Genomic DNA, 23775 nt, shown 5'->3' on the forward strand with positions numbered 1-23775 from the left:
CGTGACAAACTTTAAATAAATACAATATGATACTGACATAAATATTGAAAATAATTTTGTCTTAGTTTAGTTTATCCCATCATTCTCCACACTCAAAAATCGTACCTTCTTACATCCAAACCCAGACGGTATCAGAATTATCTAACATGTAAGTTGACTGGTAATTATAATACCAACATAAGAAAAGAAAGCATAAAACTGTCGTCTTGCACTTGAAAAAGGAAACATTCCAATAAATATTAATTGTCAACATTAAACTGCGATAAGAAAAATCATGATTAGAGAAACCATAATATAATTTTATCAAACATTTTCATAACCGAAGTAATTTTGGATCATTTCGCAACTAGTGGATAGCCTTAAAGAGTGTGCATAATTTTTACTCACCAGTATTAAATTTGCAAGATATATACAGTAAACGGAAAGCTTCGTTCAAATGGGTTCTCTTGCGAACAAAAATAATTAATGATATAAAAAAACAAATGACTCAAGTCAGAAATCAACAAAATTTTAATAAATAACAAACCATTTAATGTGTATATTTTTATTAAACTTATTTATAACTTTAGTAGGGCAATGTATATAATAAATAATATTATATAATATCTTCCTCAATTGGTTTGACATATATCCATTGTTTCATTACTGAGGATGGTGATTACTGAAATTAAAGACTGTGGTGTGGTAGACCAGTGGTGCACATACGCGGCCCGTGGGCCGCATGCCGCCCGAATTGGCATTTGTTGCGGCCCAAAATAACAAGTACATACTTAATTACCAAATTTTTCATTGAATATGATAAAAATCTGTGTTCGATATGTGAACAAATTATGCAGTAGCAACGGTATATAATCTGAATCGTCACTGATAGAAAACTTAATGCTATGTTTTATTATTTAATATGATTATATTTTCACGGGTATAGATTTTCGAACGAAATTCATCTTTTTACAATGAGTCACGCCGTCTGTGGTGCAGTTGCAGTCTATTTTTAGATTATTGTTTTCAAAACGCGCATTTTAGTGTTAGTTCTCCAAGAATTTTGTCAGTGCACAATGTTTGTGAATCGATATTAAAAAATCACTTGTTTGTGTGTATAGTGCGTGTATAAAGTTTTTTATGTAGGTACTTTTATTGTTTTCTAACAAATTGATCGTGTCTGAACTAATTTTCTTCGTGTAAATATGCACGTAATGCAGAGTGGAGGATGATTGAAGTTGCTGATAAAATTATGTGCCTAATTATTAAATTAAAAATAAAATATCATTATTTTTCAACACTTTTACCGCTAGTGGCCCGTGAAAAATTATAAAATGGATAAATTGGCCCTTCTTTTAAAAAGCTTGTGCACCACTGATCTAGACTCTAGAGCGATCGTGAGCTGTTCTGTAAATTGTTGTAATTCTTGGTTGTAACTATGAAATAATTATCTAAGTGCTTTATTACAATATCTTTTACATAATCTTTTATTTATTGAACAACCCTATTTTTATTGTTTTTTGAAAGATCCTGTCTTTATAACCTACCCCAAAGGTTGAGTTTCTATTTTCCATCAAGATTTACGTAAAACCAAGCTTTGTACCATGTCTATCGTAGTGATTGTAATTTTATACGAAACTTCTTTATTCAGCGCCCTTGTTTAAATATGATATTTATTTATCCACTGTTGATACATTCAATAATTCACCTGCCTCTTTTAAACGCGCTATCTCAGAAATTTTGCATAATTAACACTAATGAATTTCAAATGTATATCTTCTCTCTTTCCTTATTATTATCTTTTTCTGTTCTATCTTAGAATACTCATGTGCATAAATTTCAATAATTCTTAATACACATAATATTTATGTATATTATAAAAATGTCACATTTTCATCTAAGTATTTTTTTTCGACTTTGTCCGATCCTAATAGGATCATATGGGCCTCCACAAAGTGGAGGTTTGTATTAACAGATTTTGTTATTTACGAGAAATGGATGTCAGCCACTTGCTCAACTTATTACGTCCATACCCTGATAGACACAAATTGAAAAACAATATGTGTACTTGCCAGACCCAGGATTCGAACCTGGGACTCACGGCGTGATAGTACAACCACCGTGGGTATACTAAAATTATTCAATATTATAGGATGGTTTTATTATAAAATATAAACACTCCCGCTTTTAGTATTTATTCAGAGTTCACAGAGATCAATAATATCATAGCATACTTCAAACGGTACACGAAAATAGATTAACAAGATAAGATGACTCGCTGGACCAAATAACCAGATGATCCTATATCGCATATCGGTATCGCATTTGTCGACTAAATAACCACACTTAACTCTTGAAATAAATCTCGACTCTAGGTGCTTAGTGTCAAAATAGAGGATCTGTATCATGGGCCCCACATTCAGAAGCGGGCCTCCAGGCTAGAATCTTTTGCGGGCCCCCTACCTATCGCTAAGAATAAAGGCAGTGTGACGCTATACAGTAGTATTTTGCTAATGGTGTACGCGGTAAAATTAATGTGTACCTATATTCAGTGTTTTTTTGTATATTTTAATACATCCATTTGAATTATGGAGTTGTCGAGCATCGATACACAATTAAAATTGTATCGTACAACCACATAACTTTAAAGAAAAACATTATCGAAGAAGAATAACCTTTTTTTGCTATTACAGCAAACTTGTAATGTGTGTTTATCTCACTTATCTGTTCGACTCGCCACGCCGGGCCCCTCCTGAGCCTGGGCTCTCAGGCTAGAGCCCTGTCAGCCCCCTTGTGGGGGCCATGATCTGTATAATCAAAAGGATGAGAGTTAATCAGATTTTAAGATGTGAGCACCATAGGGTTAAATCCTGATCAGTCTACACAACGCTTGCGACATTCAGTCAATGGGCAGCGCAATCTGTGGATCTCTTTTCAAAGTCATGCCGTTACAATATCTTTTTTTTTTATGTTCTTCTTATATTATATCTTATCAAGTGTTTCTATATTATAATTTATGTATTGAAACTTTGCTGGTTGCAATATCTCTCTCCAATCTATTTTATGTACATTTATAATCAATGCAACTGTTTGTTTCTTTAAAAAAATAAAAAATAAACAGGTGGGGCCCAACAAACTAATGAACGAACTAAACGAATTCCACGTGTCCCCATTGTCAAAGGTAAACGGTTAAAAACGGTGATCGAACATAGATAAACTCAATATCAATGTATTGAATCTGACTGATAATGATAACAAAATGCCAAATCTCTTGTAAAACTAGTATACAATGTATTATTATGGATATACCTTTTGCATGTATCCAGCAGTTCTAAACAACTATTTATAACTTTTAATTAACATAATTTCCCAATCATTTTGACAACAAGAAAAATGTATCACTTTTCTAACAATAAAGAATAATATTTTTGACAGTTCCATGTTATGATAAAATTTATTCCGAACATAAAATGGCTTGATGACAAAACACATAAAAAAAACTTTGACAATTTTAGAGTGCGGCATACTTCACACGTTGCAGTGGATGTAAACCATTGAGGAATAGAGTCACAACCATCTGTCTGATATGGACTCTTCAGATCTTGGGCATTTGACTAAAGTTGTTACCTGGTCTCCTAAGTCCTAAGTTACCTGGTCGTCTAATAAGAGTTGTACGTGGGCGAAAACAGCTGTTGGACTCATCCTGGGTGCCACAAATGTTAATTTTATTAGTCAGTGTCAAATAGTTCGCCTACCATGCCTAAGTCTCCATGAAAGCGTTCGAGGAGAATTTTTGAAGTTATACTTCTTTAGGCGCGTTTGGAAAATCAGATCAGAGTGTATTTTTGGCGTGTGACATGTAACACACAATTTATTTTTTCACAGAAAAAAACGCACTCGATTGGATTCGAGCCACCGATTGTTCGGTTATCAGCCGAACGCACTATCTTTACGCTACAGTATGATACTGCAATCGTGACGATTATACAGTATAACAGTGGCGAAGGGTGGAGGTAGGCTGTTAAGATCCGCCATAAATAGTGCACACTACACTTTTTCAGTCATACGTATTTATTTTCTTCTAAATAAGACTACAATTTATAGATGGTGTTGGTTAGTTTTTAAAACTCAATTAAACGCTGCAAAAACCAAGCCATAATAATTAATAGTCAAAAAATACTCGTTTATCTATAAAATATCTAAAATTATGCAATTAAATCATACATAACTTTAGATATTTTATAGATAGAATAATATTTTGTATCTATTATAGTTTGGATTAGGCAGGGCTTAACGAATTTAAAAAATTAACCAACAATATGTGTTATAATATGTATTCTTAATCCAACGAAAACAAATAGGTATAAATGAAAAACAGTGCACATTTTGTCGTATCGCCCAAAGTATACCAAAACTATTATGGTTTGGTTTACGCAGGGTTTAATTGATTTTTAAAAACTAACCAACACCATCTGTAAATTGTAGTCGTAATCCAATAAAAACAAATATGTATGACTTACAAAGTTTAATGTGCCCTATTTATGGCGGATCTTAACAGCCTACCTCCACCCTTCGCTACTGCAGTATAATATTATAGTTTAGAATTGTTCCGTTACCCAGGCAGCAAATTTATTATTGTCGGCCATTTGCAATTTCTTAGGTAAAGAAACATTAAACGTCATTGACATTTGGTACTAAAAAATAAAAACGAGAAACCATTATATAATTTAGTAATATAAGTTAAAGTGTATAGAAATAAACCAACGGCGTTCCAATAAGCGGCCCGTTTTCTTACGTGTGTACTTTAACAAGACAATTAAGAGCTAGTCAAAGAATCTAGTTTATCACAAGTTTGTTTTTGTTTTGTTACGCTAAAGAAGTATAACTTCTAACGCGCGCACATAAGTACACACACCGATTTTTTTTTTGTGACTCGAATGACCCAATCAATCAGAATAAGCAGGCGAGGTTTTAGGGTCCGGACCCTCCCTCCAGGAACAAATATAAAATCATATAGGTTAATGGAATATTGCTTCTTCGTCCACTTCTTCAGGATCTGATGATTTGGTTGTCTTCTCAATGGGCTGACCGCACTTCTCTCGGCATAGGCACTGGATTATCCGTGGCAATTATGAACTGTGTATTAATACTTATTGGTGTAATCATTTAGGGCCCCCAATATTTGCTGTAACACTCCGATGCGGCATGTTTAAAAGACAAAACTACCATAAAGATTACCTGCGTAAACCGGATTGTATCGGGAAATCCGTGTGTATGGACGGGAAAACCGTAGCTCGCGCAAACCGAAAAGCGCTATAATCCCAGTCGCCCATTGTAAATCGTCTCAACTGGGATAATAGTTATAAATCAAAACTGAGCGCAACATGCAAGTTTCTTATGTGCGTATAGCAAGACCGTGCGAGGACAGTGACGTCACTTGGAAAGCCAAAATGAATGCAGAAGTGCGACATTTCGGGATTATACCTGCGCTGAATGTCGGGTGAAAATAGTTGCATTTGCCCCCAGATGTTTTTTTCAAACTAATTTGTTTTTATTCCAGCAGTGTGCGAAGCTCCATTTGGCGACGTGTATTTTATGAATAACGATGACGTCACATCGACGTATTCGACACGTTGCAGGTGGACGGGTTTTGATGTGAGAGCCGGCTAAAAGAGTTTTTGCACAAATTATACCGCACAGGCAAGTCGCTGCCGTCTAGCCGGCGCATTAGTGACTTATTTCCCATAAGAGCCAGGCCACACCGGGCGATTTACTCGGGCGACTTGCCGGCGACCAGAGAGGCAGCCAATAATAATAATAATAATAATAATAATGAATGTACACGCAACTATGCAAAAAATACGTTCTCTCCGCGGCGTGGCTGCCGGCGACTAGTGTGGCAGCGCTCAATACATAGCTATGTTTTCATACATCGCTACAGATCGCTCGATCAGAGACACAGAGAGACCAGACCGAGCGCACGAACGAGATTTTACTGATCGCCCGACTTTATTGACTACTGGGCGACCAGGTGTGGTATGGTCCATATAACTGCATACATCGGTCTAGTCTCGGCGACTGGTCTCGAGACCAGAGTCGCCCGGTGTGGCCTGGCTCTTACTCCAGTATGCACTATGATCTCAATAGCCTACTTATTTCCAAAAATAACAAACGGCACTCATATAATTATATTCTACATTTTATAAACTATTATGTTTTGTTATTTTAATTAAATAAGGTTAGTAAAAAGGTTCATCCTGACTATTATTAAACGAGAATGCTTCGACGTGGAAAGTTTCTGACATTTTTGATGTTCCCATTTTATTACGCAACTATGTCCCGACTACAACAATGTAATGGGGATGTCACGGGACGGCAAGTTTTAAAACATTCCACGTATATAATTAATAAGAAAAAATTCTTAGCGCTTTCCGTCTAAATTGCAAAATAAAAATACTTTAAAATCTCAAGAACAGTGGATAAAACATACATAATTTTAAATTCTAATGGATTTAAGTTTCGTACTATTCCATTTGAGTCGTTTTTTGCGACTCGGGTTTCGCCTTTCGGCATCGCTTTCGCTTTCGGCGTTGCTTAGTTGACCGAATGATTGATAACCGGTCCTTGTAAACCGTGTATGTATATTTAAAAAAAACGTCTAATATGTCCAACAGAGGCGAAGGGTGGAGGTAGGCAAATAAGACCCAATATAAATAGTGCATACGAAACTTTGTCAATAATTATTCAATTCAATTCAATTCATATTCAATTCAATTCATATATTTTTTTAACATATTGTGGACATTACAAATTATAGGTATAAATTATATCACTGAACTAAGACTACAATATTCACAGATGGTGTTGGTTAGTTTTTAAAATTCAATTATACCCTGCGAAAACCATGCCATAATAGATAATAGTCAAAAAAATAATCGTATATCTATAAAATATCTATAATTATAACATTAAATCATTATAAATATAATAATATTTTACTATATTATGGCTTGGTTTAAGCAGGGCTTAATGAATTTGAAAAAACTGACCAACAATATGTGTAATATGTAGTCTTAATTCAACTAAAACAAATAAGTAGGAATCAAAAAGTGTGAACAATTTTGTCGGATCGCCCAAAGCATACCAAAACTATTGTGGTTTGGTTTAGGCAGGGTTTAATTGTTTTTTTTTTTTTTTAACCAACTCCATCTTTACATTGTAGTTTTAGTTCAATAAAAACAAAAACGTATGACTGATACAGTTTAATGTGCACTATTTATGTAAAATCTTAACAGCCTACCTCCACCCTTCGACACTGATGGCCGAGCTGGCAAGCTATACATATTATGATCGCCGCAATGGTGCGTTTCGCAACCTGGTGACCCACCACAGATCGCATGTTTCCCAAACATTCCAACGGCCAAGAATACCAACTGGGGAATAAATAAATAAATAGTTACTTACTTACAAGGTTTTATATATTTTTGACTGTGGCAATGACCCAAAAAAATCACCAAGACACAAAAACGACGTGGGGGCACGCAGGGGCCGATTTAACCGCGGAGCCAGCACGGGAATCCCGGTGGACTCCATGATGAAGCTTGACTGCTATGTAATGGGTTGACATTACATCATGGACAAGCCTCAGTATGTTCACTTATTAATCACTTTAGCTTAGGGTACTACTATAGAATATACATAACTTGAAAACACCACAGATGGAACCACCCACTAGAAAAAAATATATTTGAAAAAAATACTAAACTCGACGAGATTTGAACCCGTATAACCATTGGTGTCGCGCCAATCTGGGATTGGGAATCTGGGACCTGGGTCAAACTGAGATAATAAATAATAACGGACCAGGTACTTAGATTCGAGTGACATTTCCGATGAATTATTATTCGCTATTTATACAATCAAAATAATATTCTTTTTATTGAAATAATCGAGTCAGCTATTATCTGGCGTTTGCGTCAAAGGATGACTGACTAAATGAAAAACGGATATGCAGAAATTTAATATTGAGGTCAGCTCCTTACCGAGTTTGCTATAATTTGACACTACGAAAAATAGATATTTAATTTGTAATTCTGTCTATGTCTAAAACACTTAGAAAATATATATAAAAACCACCGGAATACATAACATATCGAAAGACAGAATAAAATAAATAGGTAAGTAAATTATAAGTACAATCATATCGTATATACATAATAAGAAAACACTTTTGAGAAATATATACTTAACCTCTAGAAAAAAATCATTTTGAAAAAAAAAGAAACCCAGCGGGATGCGAACTCGCGCCACCTGGGATTCGAACCCATGTGTTCTGAGCGCTAAGTTATGTGTATCCTATATAATTGTGACGAAATCAACTAGCGGCTCTTACAATTCTCACTAAAGCGCTTTCTAAATTGCGTTATTGTCGTATTAAATATGAATTTCTAAGATGAGAAAAGATAATGCATCATAATGACATATACGTTTTTCCAATAAAGTCTATATTATATTATCTAGGTTAAGCTCGCAAAGATGTCCTAAATTCTTCATTTTCGACCTTCACTCGGCTCTCCGCTTAAATAAAAGATGGTTAGCAAAAATTGCTAAATATAAAGGGTAAAACTACCAATGTTGGATAAATCAATAAGTCAAACGGACTGATAGAATAAAATATTATTTATTATTACAAGCCAATTTCTCGAAGACAAAATAAATGTACTTTAATTTAAATAGAATTTTAAATATAGAAACGTAGCAACGTAGTGCCGTAGCACCGTAGACGTTGGCTACGACAAACCTCTACGGTGATGGTATAATGTAATGTTAAATAGTGGCGTAGCAATGGCGTAGAGGGGGTATTCATACCTGAAACAAAGAACATTAAATCATATATTATTATTATTATATTGTCAAAGATTGTAGATAGTTTGTAGAGGATTGACAAATATTGTTGATAGTACTGGGCTCAAATCCCAGGTAAAATGATAATGCAGGTGTATTCATGTTTGGCTACGTTGGCGGCGAAACACTAAGCCGGCTCTCACATCAAAACTCGTCCGCCTGCAACGTATAGAATACGTCGATGTGACGTCATTATTATTCACAAAGCACACGTTGCCAAATTTTGTCAAATGCAACTTTTTAGTTTGAAAAAAACATCTACTGTTGCAATCGACAAGTTGCATGCCTCTCGGGCTGCGAGTCGAAGACGCTAGGACGCATACTAACACCTACGAATTGGTTATTCCTATGCCGGCTCGTTGATCGCCGCATCCAAATATATATACGTTTCGAAGATTACGTGCGACTGTCGCTAGGTAGATGTACGCGGTCTTCATATGCAACACCGGATCGACGTTCTTGGAAGGTTTGATTTATGGCTGTGCGGCAGACGAGGGGAGTTTTGATGTGAGAACCGGCTAAAACTCAACTCAGAGTTATCTCGTATTATAAACAGAAACAGTAAGCATCGTTTTAGATAAAGCAATTTTATATTTATTACCGATTATCTACACAAACACCAACCAAAAAGGAGAGAATAATTTGCAATAATTGTCTGTGGTCGATGGATTTTGAAAAGTAACGTATGCATTGATCGATGGAGTTAACATAATCAGGGTGTTGCCATTAATGAATATCTATAAATAATAAAAATTAGGTATATTAAAAACACTTTCACAAGGTTGCGGTTTTCGCAGGGTTTAATTGAATTTTAAAAACTAACCAACACCATCTGTAAATTGTAGTATTATTTCAATCAAAACAGATACGTATGACTGAAAAAGTTTAGTGTGCACCATTTATGACGATCTTAACAGCCTAACTCCATTCTTCGCCATTGGTAGATATGATATTCACGATAGGACTCTGTCGTGCATCGAATATAAGAAAAACAATGACGGTGATTATTCTGTGCTATAATCCACTGCTTATAAACACTGTCGTCAACCGTAGAGCCTTATAAATCAGCGCTGTAGACAGGTATACTAAAAATGACAACTCATCTCATTACAAAATCCTTGCTAAAGTAAATTTATTAGAAGAAAACCGCGCGAATATTTCGAATAAATTTTCGAACGCCCGCGAATAAATTCCCCCGCCTCCGGATTATTATTTATTCCCGCGTTATCGCCATGACAACAAAAAATAAATAATACGAGGAGAACAAAAAAAACACCTGATAAAGTTATTTTCCACACTTGCGGTGGTTGTTTATTATTTACGCGAAAGCCGCAAGCAACTAGCGATCCGCGTACGAGATCTGGCAGGATTTTATTTTACTAAGTTAATAAATTTAACATCAACCATATACCAGCAATCAGGATCAGACGCGCATACAAGACAGACCCCCCCCAATACAAACTATTTAGGTGAATGGAATATCACTTATTCTTCTTAAAGATCTCAATACTGAGGATTGTGTCAATGGAACTCATGAATTGACTGTAACCATCTCAGGCATTCATTGTTTAATTTAACATTCCAACTCCGCACAAAAATTATACAAGACAGTGCGGACGACACAAACGGTAATATTAAGTAAAATTAAACGTTCGTTTTAAGTAGGACTCACATCCTGTAGCACATTTGAACGTTAAACAAATATTGCCAGTTAGCAAAATCTGCCGAAATTACCAGAACAACTAACAATGAGGTCACCTTACGTTGTACTACACTGTATCGACACCTGCACGACTCAACCAACGTTTTTTTATCATTTTTAACGTGCCTACACATTTTCAAATCATGTCAAAATCGCGTGTTTTTGGTTTTTAGCGGTTGGCACTATGTATTTTCTATAAGAATGTTGTCTATTATTTATGTTCTGCGGGTTGGGTTCTGTTCAAAATATTATTGAATTCACATAGACTCGTTACTAGGTTACTCTATCAATGAATTTACAGAGATCGTATTCGTTCAAAATATTCTGCATAATGACAAAACCATAGACTCAATTTGTCACCGTGGCAGCGTGATAGTATGCGACATGCATCTCAATATAATCACAACTTTACATTACACTTCATCAACACAATATATATTAATCTGCCTCTGCAAATAGACTGAAACGTCGAGGAAAGAACACTCTAAACAGATGAAAATCCAAAAAATATTACGAAAGCAAACCATCATGAAAGTTCAGAACAATTTTCATCTGTCAGCAGAGCCTTGTTAACGAATTGAATCGAGTTATAAATATGTTTATACACGCCAGATGTTTCATTTTTCACGTGGGTATTTTATAAGCATACTTTTGTTCAATCAATTAAGATTGGGAGACTGCGATGGCTAGGTCATGTGCACCGTATGAATGACAATGAACCGGCAAAGAGAGTGATGTTCAGCAATCCAATAGGACGTAGAAGAAGAGGGAGGCCAAAGATTCACTGGTTAGATGGAGCTGCCAGTGACTGCCGTATTCTGGGGGTACCAAATTGGAAAGCGGCCACACTGGATAGGGACAGGTGGAGGGAGCTGTTGGAGGAGGCCAGGACCCACACCGGTTTGTCGCGCCTCTGATGATGATGATGACTTTTGTTATACTACCCTCCACGTAACCTTGCAATTTGGAATAGATTATTTTGAATTATTTGATGAAATCAGCCAATCAGGCGCCTGGCATTTACTAATTCGCAGTGCGTATTACATACAAATCTTGTCACTGCGTACAATTGCAAAATTACGTGGAGGATACTATAATAAAGGTTTGCATTGACTTCTTTTACAGCCATGTCATAACTCTCCGACGTCTGACAATCTGCAGATAAGCCCTTCTTCCCCGCACGCCGTGTGGCTTTTGATATACAGGGCTGCGGCCGCGTCGGGCAGAAAAACACACCGAAAAGGTCTAAAGGGGTTTTTGTTTTTTGATTAAAACGCAATTTACCACTAGTTAAGTCGGTGTACATACTTTATGAGTTGAACCCACTGGGAAGCGTTATAGCAGTGGTGAATACACGATTACTAAAGGAGTAAGAATCCGAAAATCAACTTCAAACTATTCATGTGGGTCTATTCTATACACAAGGCGGATATCGTCGGCCAAAATGATGAATATTATCATAAACTATTTTTTTTATTCAATGAATAAAGACACAAGATTTGATAATTTAACATTCTATATATTGAATATACATAATTCGAAAACAAGCATCTCGATAAGCATTTCATGTAACAACTACTAGTAAATTATCGAAATTTGATAGGGCATCTTATGACCAGACGATGAGTAATAATTACCGGTCATAAGACAACCGTGATTGCAAATAAAGGCAGTCAACTCAAGAGAACGAATGGGTACGTGTTGTCGCACCGCGTTAACTACAGAGTGATTCAAAACGCACATGTTCGACCTTCGTTACACTAAATCTGTTACGGTTTGAATGAACGTCGCGTCTATATCATCCATTCTGAACTTATCATCATCATCATTCATCAACCTCATAATATATCATCCATTCAAAGTGTTTATCAGTGGGTGAGTGGATGAACACCGAACCGGCCCCAGCCCTCTCAACATAAAGATCAGTGTCTGGCATCCTGCGTCAAATCTCCCCCCCCCCCCCCCCCCCGTAGATCCATAATCTGACATCCACCATCACCTTCAAATTATATAGTCCACTTCTAAAAGCGCCACCATGCATCATAACTCAATTAGATAAGCATTTCATGTAATAACTACTAGTTAATTCGTAATTACGTAGGGTGCCCGTAGCTTAATTGGAAAAGCATACTGGCGCGAATCCAGCAGATACAGGTTCAAGTCCCGTTAGGTGTCGTATTTTGTTCTACAAAATGATTTTTTCTAGACTGTATATGCATGAGATGTTTTCAAATTATGTATATGAAATATTATCACTTTATCATATTTATATATTGAAATATCATAATTATCACATTAAATTAGCCGTCTAAACTGTCAAAACTGTCTATCTCGCTCTAAAAGTTAACATAATACAGCCAAGAAAGGGGCCGTTAAAACATAGCACTTTTTACAGTTTAGTTTAGACGGTTAACTTTTTGTAAGAATTAACTCATATTAACAATACATACATATGATAAACAACCGGCGATAGCCGCCTTGTGTATGGAATAGCCGCACTGGTGCAAATATAGGATTATCAAATGAGTAAAAATAGATTTATAAAACGTCATCGTTTAGAAAGATACACAGTTATACAGCATATACAAATTGTTAATATTTATTACAACAATAGTGAATATATTCATTTTGGCTTCCCGAGTGACGTCATTGTCCTCGCACGGCCTTGCTATACGCACATAAGGAAGTTGCATGTTGCGCTCAGTTTTAATTTACGACTAGTATCCCAGTTGAGACGATTTTCAGTGTGCGACTGGGCTAAGCCTACTATGCAACATGAATGCGATATTCATACAAGGTTTGATTTATGACGGTATCACAAACGAGACGAGTGTAGGTGTGCGAGCCGGCTAATGTTTGACAGCAATTGTTGGCAATCTAAATAATTATTAATTTTATTAGATTTACACGTTATTTTTGTTCAATTCAATTCAATTTGTTTATTTTACATATTGTGAACAATACAAATTATAAGTTTAAGACGTTCACAACATGACATGTAACAGTATTATGAAGAAGAAAGAAAAAGAAAAGTAATAAAAGGGATATCAATGATTATTATACATCTATAGTAGTTCAAAGAAGTACACCGAGTTTGCTAAGGAGACCCTATTTTAAGAATTTATAAAATAAAGTCCACCTAAACTCACCCTCACGCAAGTGGAATATATCAACATCCTCCCATTTGGCATTATCAGTGGAAAGTCGGTTCTGCACCTTGAGAGAATAAACAACTGATGCTCCCTATTTCTAAGATAGTTATCAGGGACACACAGATGAACACTGCCCAGAATGGCAGAGTTCTCATGTATACCTCGTATAAGTCTAAAAAAATACGTAGCTAAATAAAAATCTCTTCTAAATTGCAGACTGCAGCATGTAAGCGTACCTAAGAGAAAGTCAGTTGGATAGTATCCATACAACCTCAAGTAAAGGAACTGGAAGGTAACTGGCATGCTGTGAACATCTTGAATTAATAATTTGTTATCTACTCTACTTGTTTTTTAATAAATATATAATATATTGAAATGAGAACGGCATCTGTGACAAGTGCTAAAGTTACAAAACGATGGAAGGCGCTAGTACATGCTGAGCTGACACTAGCACCAGAAAAAATAAACCAATATATTTCTACCAGTTTTCATATAAACAAACAGTAGTTTCGTATGTGAAATAATATATATATTTTTTTGGTGTAGTGGGACTTTGGGTTGACACAATCTTGATATATTTAAACCTCGGATTTCATTTCACCACTTCCGTTTTTGGGATCAACGCAGATCTTGGAAAGCTTTACGAAATGTTTACATGAGTATTTCTTTAAATGAAAACCTAGGAACTTAACTCATATTTGTATGGAGTAAAATAAAGTATATCCAGCGAGATGAATGGAGTGTTTTTTGATATATTTGACATTGAATATTTACAATATAATATGCAATATATAACACAGAATAAATCTGTAGACAGATGCAGTTATTTCAATATTATAATATATACGTTGCACGTAATTCAATACGCAAGGTTAACTAGCTTAACATAATAAGGATTCTGACTTCGTTTCCCGATGAAATCATAATATAACTTTGTTGTACTCGTAATTAGTGATTTTGTGACATGTTGTATTATTCAAAAATTCTAAGCTAAAAAGTCATAGAATGAATAATCTCTCTCCCTCTCTTTGTAACTATTCAGCAATGATACCTAATATGGTATCATTATAAGTCGGCATCGATTGACTGTTGGATGAAAGTCTCGCAGAGCTCCCTTCACTCTTTTGGGTGCCTAGTTCTTCGCTGGCGCGTACATTCACTGAAATCTGTGAGTTAGTTTATCCACCGGGTTTTAGAGCTTTCTTGTGGTCGTATGGTGTCTCTTGGATACTGTAGAGGTTTACCCAACTCTACAACCGACGTATTATTGTCTGTGGTCATTTGTAAAGCATAGATTATTAATAATAGTAAGCGGAAATGAGAGTTAACACATCAGTCGCATTTTCCGCATTGAACTATAAAGTCAGATATTCACTTGGGACTCAGTGAATATCCAATTCAATCAAAATTCATAATGTAAAATCCTACGTAATCAACTTTCAATATGAATGTATATCTATTCGTAATGCCGTGTACAATCCAAAATGTTTTACCACAATATAAAACCCACAACGTCAACGTTATGTCTTATTTCTATTGTACTCAGAACATTTGTAATATCACACACACGATGCAACTTTCTGCATACAATTAATAGATGTTATATCCACACACGTGAATAATATCTTCAAAAGTGACCTTCCACTGTGCCTAAAGCGCAAAGTGTTCAACCAGTGCGTGCTTCCCGTGATCACATATGCGGGTGAAACATGGACCCTAAGTTAAAGAGAGATCCAGAAACTTAGAGTAGCACAACGTGGTATGGAGAGGTGCATGCTGGGCATAACGCGTAAGGACGACAAGAGGAATGTGTGGGTAAGGAAGCAGACAAGGATTTGCGATGTAATAGAGTTTATTAAAAGCCTTAAATGGAGATGGGCTGGACACATAGCTCGAAGAAGAGACAATCGTTGGACAAATCTAGTCATCCAGTGGTATCCAAGAAGTACAAAACGTCCGCAAGGTAGACCTAGAGGCCGCTGGATCGATGACATGATAAAGTTCTGCGGAAGTACGTGGCAACGCAATGCACAGGACCGAGAGAAGTGGAAGCAGCTGGAAGAGGCCTTCATCCAGCAGTGGATAGATTCAGGCTGATGATGATGATATCCACACACCCAACAACACTCAAGATCCGACATCTACAATACTATATTAGCCTATTGACATGTCATCCGCTTAGCGACCTCTATTAAGGTCTACTCTTTCTTAGCCATTGGTTTATTTTGTGGTATTTCAATGCCACGTTATGTTAATCGTAATTATTGCATTTTTTATATTGTTTTTACACGTATACATGACCATAGATGTAGCATACATTGGTTGAACACCTTACGCTGAAGACACAATAGGAGGAAACTATTCAGGCGCCTAAATGTACATACTAGTTGGGTACTGCGAGCAATCTCCAATTTTTCAATTAAATTACAAATAGTAAGCTCTGTAGGTCAATATTTTGACCACAAATTTCACGTACCAAACGCTCGTATAGTTTCAATAGTGTTGTAATAAATTATAACTATGTGTATACGCTGTACAGCTGTGTATATTTCCATGATGATTTGCCAAAATACTGAACACAAATGTAATTTTTCATAAGAATCAGAGAATGCGTCAAACGTTTAAAAAAAACTATAGTACAAATTTGATAACCCTCTACAATGGAATATTATATATTTTTAAACCATAGTAGTATTTTTACAACGTTTTTATTAGCTCGTATTCTTGTTTGTCCAGTAAAAATCTTGCAATCGATTTTTAACTAACTTCCCGACTGTCTAGACATTTGAAACTTTCAGAATATATCAGAACACGATGCCAATGCATTCTTTTAATACTTTTAGCCATCTTTAAGCAGAATTGAATTCATTTTCAGTTAATTCTGTTTTGTATGGAAAGTTATTTCAGAAAAATTCGTAAAAAGTAAGCGACTATTATTGGTTGCTAATGGGGTGGTCTTAGCAACTTGATTATTAATATATACGTGCGTCACTATGGAAATCAAAATGAAATGTCAAAATGACATTTCAGTAATCTACATTTGTTTGTTTGTTTGTTTTTTATTTACTTCATATCAAGTACAAGTTTGAGCATATTTAGCATAATAATTCAACAGAAAATTTAAAAACGTTGTATATGTTACGCCGAATGTGCGAAATTGACTATTACATGAAATGGGCAAAATTTTGCCTAAATCATGAAAAATGCAAGCCCGTTGCCATATTCATGAATTAGACAAAATATCTGGCGAATGCGTGAATTCGGCAGTAATTTTTCTGCCTAGTTCTGGCATTGGACAAATTAGATAGTAGCGCTACGGTGGTATTTTTTGCAACTAAACTAAATGTGTCAAATGCTCATGCATTGGTCAAAATGTACGTATATTATCTATGGTCAAAATAGATGTCGCGCTCCGGTGGTGTTTTTTGCAACTAATCAATGTCAAATGTCATTGATTATAATATAAAAATATACCAATCAATAACTACAATGACGTTCATATCCATTTACTATGCGCAAAAAAAAATCTAGAACTATAATATGATAACAGAAGAATTTTATTGAAAGGTATTTTCGCGATTTGATTCGTGCTTGGATATCAATCGTGCAATGGTCGATTGTATGTTTGTGATAGTTTGTTGACACTTGTTAGCTAACCTCAAAATGGACATTCAGTTGAATAATTTAATTCAGAATTACAAAACCTAACCTAACCTAACCTAATAATAATAATAATGTTATATTATGTCGAATTATAACTAATAAAACCATACGTATTAAATTTACTTTTTCTTCTGTCATGTTGACAGTTTAAGAATTCCATACCCTGGCGAATTCATGTACTAGGCAGAAAATTTACCTAATTCATGAATAAGGCAACAGGCTTGACTATTACACGAATTAGCCAAAATTTTGCCCATTTCATGTAATAGTCAATTTCGCACATTCGGCGTAACATATCTAAAAAGTTCTTTTCATCTTGCAATTATTACTTTATCCTTTTAAAGCCACTGTGCCACGGAGCTTCTATCATTTATACCGATCATCAAACATATTTTTCAAAAAAAAGACGTATACGTTTTCCTGATAAAATAATATTTTTACTATGTAGGTACAACTGTCACATTGGCGTGACAGAGTATTCGATGGGCATATAAATAATGTTTTGTGACTGAAAATATTCCGTTCTTGAACAAAAAAAAAACGTATCCAATACATATAAGTAACACGTGAAGCAACATAAAAACATATCCGAATTTATATTTACGAAAGTGTGATATTTTTATTTAAATATCAAATTATGACTTCGCCATTCGTTGAAGCTGGCGTTATAGACAAAATGATAATATAAATTGTATTAAATTCAACAAATTATACTTTTAAGTCGATAGCCATTTAAGTGCTCGTAAGTATCAAATATTTGATGATAATGACTGCGTTAAATATTTCATTCCAATCAATGTCAAATTAATTTTCTTATTGAATTTAATAAAATTGTAACATTACTTTATGCAATGCTAGGTATATGAACAACGCATCATTTTTTTTATCTTTATGCTATACGGCCATCTATTTTTAACTTAAAGAATTTATACTTAGCTGTGGACATTAACAGTGGAATGAAGAATCCAATATTTCGATGTTAAGGATAAGTTGCCGAAAAGGATGACTTAACTATAGACTATACTGACTATTAGAGTTAGGAATCTTTAACCATAGACTACTTTTATTATGAACACGCCCCCTTCTGAATTACCATTTACCACTGACATCTGCTGTCAAAATAAATTCGCGTGTCTATAAAACAGTCCATACTTCTCGGTCCTTCCCCATTCGATTGAGAACTTCAACATTTGTCACCCGGTCAGTCCAAGGAATTTTGAGGATGCGTCTATACAGCCACATCTCGAAAGCTTCAAGTCTACGTGACATCTCTTGGTTTGGGTAAGCATTGGATTCTCTTAATTACTATTCGGCGTCAGGATCACTCCAAACTAAATATTTAATAACCCGTATCTGACTGTTACTAGTTCCTTTGTTAAGTTGTAACTACATAGCATGCCAATAATCCGTAACGTAAAAAGTGGTAAAGCAAAGCACATAACGCCTAATATAATGATAACATCCAATAAAATGTGACATATTATTATTATGCAAAGATAAACATCCAAAGTTGTTATATTACTTACTGTGTTACCTTAAATCAATTCTAAAGTGACATTTTGAAGTTGAATTCAACACACGTCATGCAACACGCTTGACAGCTGGGATACGGGCTATTACAGGTTTATTTCTGCAATGTTCAGATACGGGAAATTACTAAAATGGCTGTAATTTTTGATAAAATAACTACAGATATGGGAATTTCGCAGTCGATGGGCAGTATTTTTGTTGTTTTAGTACCTACGTCAGAAAGTCATTTTTGTCATATAGGTCAGATACGGGGTATTGGTATTAGATCAGGGATAGTCAACCTCTTCCTTACCGCCCAGCCCCTACGTTCCAGCTTTCATGGTGGGCGGTAGGGGTTTTAAAAACACTTTCATTATGCATCAACCTCAGGGATCTCATTAATAAAGTCTGACAAAGTATTTGGTAAGTAATTACACACTAGTAATTTGACACCCACGATGGCCGCACGGCTTAAGCGTTGACCTTTGCCGTCGTGGGTCCCAGGTTAAAATCCTGGGTCTGGCAAATACACTTATTGTTTTTCAATTTGTATATGAGCTAAAGTATGGACCTAATAGGTTGAGCAAGTGGCTGACATTCATTTCTCGTAAAAAACAAAAAAAACAAAAGAAATCTGTTAATACAAACCTTCACTCTGTGGAGGCCCATATAATGATCTTATTAGGATCGGACATGGTCGGAAAAAAATATATTATTAAATGCTTTAACTTGCTGTAACTCTGTTTTATAAATTGTATAAAGTAAAGTTACTTCCCTACTTTATAAATCACCATTACTGTGGAACCGGTGGGCGGTTAGAAAAATTTACTACTAACAGAGATACAAAAGTGGGCGGTAGGTATAATCAAATCAAATTTATCAAATCAAATTTATTTATTTTACATATAATGAACACAACAAATTATAAATTCAAAGCGTTCACGACATGACGTAATATAAGTGTTAATAATGTTTAAAAATAAAAATACAGAGAATATAAAGTAATAAAATAAGAAAATAAATAAAATAAGTAACAAAATAAAAGTAGATGGAAGCACACAGAATGAACATTGATAGACCCTATCTTAAAAACTTATAAAACAACGTCCACCTAAATTCACCCTCACGTAAGTGGAATAAATCAATATCCGAAGCGATTTCATTTAACATGGTTACTGCCCTCCCAATTGGCATTACTAATGGCAGGTTAGTTCTGCACCGTGGGAGAACAAAAAACGGATGCCCTCGATTCCTAAGGTAATTATCAGAGACACACAAGCCAACACCACCAAGAATGGCAGAGTTCACATTTACGCCGCGTATAAGTCTGAAAAAATATATAGCTAAATAAAGATCCCTTCTAAATTTTAAGCTACAGTATGTAAGCATACCTAAGAGAAAATCAGTCGGATAGAGCCACGGATAATATCCATACAGCAGAAAGTAAAGGAGTCTTAAAAATTTATTTTGGACTCTCTCCACCATAAGGCCGTACTTCAACTAATGCGGGGCCCAAACGATAGACCCACTTTTTCTAAATAAGGAGTTATAGAGAATTTGTAGTACCGTAGCATCCGGAAAGACCCGGGAAGTACGCAAGACAAAGCCCAACATCTTTAGCGCCTGCTAATAATAATAAGGTTGACTACCCCTGCATTAGACCATCGACTAATTATTGTCGTTCACCATTCCATAGATACACTCAATTTGCCCTTGCGGTAATTCTAAAAGTATTCGATAATTTTTAAAACGAGATATTTTTTTTAAATCTGACTTATAAGAATTGAAAGAGTCCAATGTCGATGATATTTTATTGCAAGTAGTAAAAATATTAAGCCGAGAATCTTCACACATTAGCCTTAGAATGGATCTGGAATGTGAGAGGGAGTCAACCGTCAAATGTGTCTAGAAGGGTGAAAGAGAGACAGAGAGAAAGACAAAGAAAGCGTGAAAAACAAAAGAAATACGCCAATTTTCAACGCTATCTGTTCGAATTAGAGAGATTTGTCGGACCTAAGCCTTTGTAGTAGAACAAATGCAAAGAGACTGACGACTTCTCGTAATAACTAACCAAGATTAGAAATTAACACTGTTTTAATGGGATAAATATTGTAACCAATAGAAAAAAAAAATTTGAAAAAAGTAAGACACCCTGCAGGAATCGAATCTGCATCTCGGGTTTCGCACCGACGCACATAGACCACTATGCTTAATGAGTCATGTTTAATTGCGACAAATTTTAACTAATGGCTAATTAATGGCTTTAATGGCTAATGGCACCCACGGTGGCCGCGCGTCTTAAGCGTTGGACTATAACGCCGTGGGTCCCAGGTTCGAATCCTGGGTCTGGCAAGTACACATATTGTTTTTCAATTTGTGTGTGAGTCAGGGTATGGACCTAATAGGTTGAGCAAGTGGCTGACATCCATTTCTCGTAAAAACAAAGTCTGTTAATACAAACCTCTACTCTGTGGAGGCCCATATGATCCTATTAGGGTCGGACATGGTCGGAATGAAATGATGAATGAATTTAATACTCACTGAGGCGCTGATTATGTATGTTCAATAATTAGAATGTTACATTCCTAAATCTTGTGAATTATTCGTTGAATAAAAAAATAATATTACAAATTATTAGCAAGTTCAAGTAAGTTACAACAACAAAATCTTGGAGTGATCTGTGACGACGGTTAGTAATTAAAGTAATGCCTACTTTGATTTAAAGAAAACAAAAGCCGATCGCCAATAGTAGCTCAATTTGGAAAGCACTTCAGTGAGTATTAAAAGTGAGTATTTCTATTGACACATTGACTGTTGACTAAACAATTACTATTTAAATTGTAGCTATATATCACATTTTACCCGACACACGGTAAACTAGTCATGCACGGCAAACAACCCTGCATTTTGGGAGCTAGGTAGGTAGCAGAGAAAGTATTGGCAGACCACTGCAAAATTAATGGATAATGATAAGCACGATTTCAATATACTGGGGGTAGAAAACTGCGCATACGGAAATTTCTACATAAACAGTTCACCGCAGGACACTTATTTGAGCGCCGCAGTACGTGAAACATAAGTTCGTGTAACATTTAATCAAATGACGAGTTCTTCGTTGAACATTTCACCGTGGAGTATATTTTTACGTATGCTACAACATGTGGAGATGTCTTTACTAGGTTAGGTTAGGTTAGGTTAGGGTTAATCTAATTGGAGTCAGTACTATTTGCAAACTATTGTTGCATTTTATAAGATATTTACAAATGTATTCCACGGTGAAATGTTCAACGAAGAACTCGTCATTTGATAAAATGTTATACGAACTCATGTTTCACGTACTGCGGCGCACGAATAAGTATCCCACGATGAACTTCATACGTACAACTTACATGTAACCAGAAAACTGACCGTCTGAACTGTTATAAGGTGATATATTTTAACCTCTGTCAGGCGTCCTAACCTGAGAACGAGACAGAGTAGGTACGTCAATTTTACATATTGAGAATAGAGATGTTCCGAAAAATAATTACGTCATCATCTCCGTGTCTGGCTGACATGACTGGCAAAATTGTAGGTTATGTTGACTGTTTGAGATTTAAAGGTTAATTGTTTATTAAAAAAAAACTCATGGCTAATAAAATTGTAGGACGTGTTGGACGTATCAATATAGATGACGCTGGTTCAGCTTTATCCGCCCGTATTCGGTCTTATTCGTTTGGGTTCAGCCGCACGAACATATCCGAATTTGACCGACATGTCTACCAAGAATTAAAGATAGCCGCAGCTACGTTTAGTATAAAGAATTCCTAGCGTGCTAGTTTTGACCAATGATAATAACGTGCTGTGATAACTGTTAAGAATAGACCTGTAGGAGAGGGATTCTTGCGGGTCTATTATATACACAAGGCGACTATCGACCGCTAAAGTGGTGAAGTGATAGTATTTATTACATATTTGTATTGAGGTATTATAATTGTAACAATTAGTTAGCCGTCTAAACAGTCTAAACTGTCTATCTCGCTCTAAATTTTATTACAGCCAAAAGAGTTGCTGTTAAAATATAGCACTTATTGCAACAATTACAACCAACTTATTGTAATTGTTATATGTTAATATGTGCTAATGCTTTGATTCAAACCTACCCTAAGTTTGATAATATTTATCACTTTAGCGGTCGATAAGTATAGAATAGACCCATTGAAGAAAAAGAAAAACTACTTTCGTTTTTAATAAGACAGGTTATGATTCATTGTTTGCGGGGCATTACACAATCCATCTGCGTACGTCGGCCTATCGGGAAAGAATGGCGGGCAGCCTGCAAACAATAGCGGAGAAAAAACCAAAAAAAGCAAAAAAAACTGAAATCCTAATGGGTAATAAAGCTATATCGACGCATACCTCTTCTTCTTTTCTCTCTTTTGCCAATTCTTTTCGTGGACGCCGATAGTGTTGGACTTGATGTCCCAATAAATTCGAGAAAGGCAGCCTATCTTTAGAAAGACTTTCTGGAGAAAGATTCGATATTAATTTGATAGCTTTATTATAAGAATATAACAATGCAAAAGATAATAGGTACCTAACGAACGAAACATTTGATTTATAAATTAAGTATTTTATAACAACACTTGATGCCGATTCCACAACGCTTTAAGCTGTTCACCGACATAACCACTAGCCGTTGAGTTTTCACCTCTACGCCAGCTTGCTTCTACGTTTCCTACGGTAGAAAGGTCGAGAGGTGTGCCGCGGGGTCAAACGTAGCGACTGGTGATTTATATGTTAACTGTTACTAACAACCTTGGTTTCATTAATTTGGTTGCCATATTATTCTGTCCACTATGGCCGCGCGGCTTAAGCATCGGCCTA

General features: G+C 35.6%; 1 protein-coding gene and 1 long non-coding RNA gene across 6 annotated transcripts in view; one reads left to right on the forward strand and one right to left on the reverse strand.

Moving 5' to 3' along the window:
* LOC147068866 (uncharacterized) overlaps nt 1-23775 on the forward strand; it is a 186321-nt gene that overhangs the window by 142511 nt on the left and 20035 nt on the right. The window lies entirely within an intron of this gene.
* The window catches only part of LOC147068868 (uncharacterized), a 149239-nt gene continuing 133130 nt past the window's right edge, over nt 7667-23775 (reverse strand). For 4 of the 5 annotated variants that reach the window (XM_085951395.1, XM_085951391.1, XM_085951393.1 and 1 more), the window contains one exon: nt 8638-8847. In XM_085951395.1, the coding sequence (XP_085807521.1) occupies nt 8842-8847 (6 nt within the window). In that variant the 3' untranslated portion in view covers nt 8638-8841. Of the gene's footprint in view, nt 8848-23775 lie in introns of all 5 variants that reach the window. The other variant, XM_085951392.1, reaches the window with a different exon arrangement.

Source organism: Rhyacophila brunnea, unplaced genomic scaffold, assembly GCF_057557595.1.
Source record: "Rhyacophila brunnea isolate RB1 unplaced genomic scaffold, BYU_Rbru_1.0 scaffold_24, whole genome shotgun sequence".
NCBI lineage: Eukaryota > Metazoa > Arthropoda > Insecta > Trichoptera > Rhyacophilidae > Rhyacophila > Rhyacophila brunnea.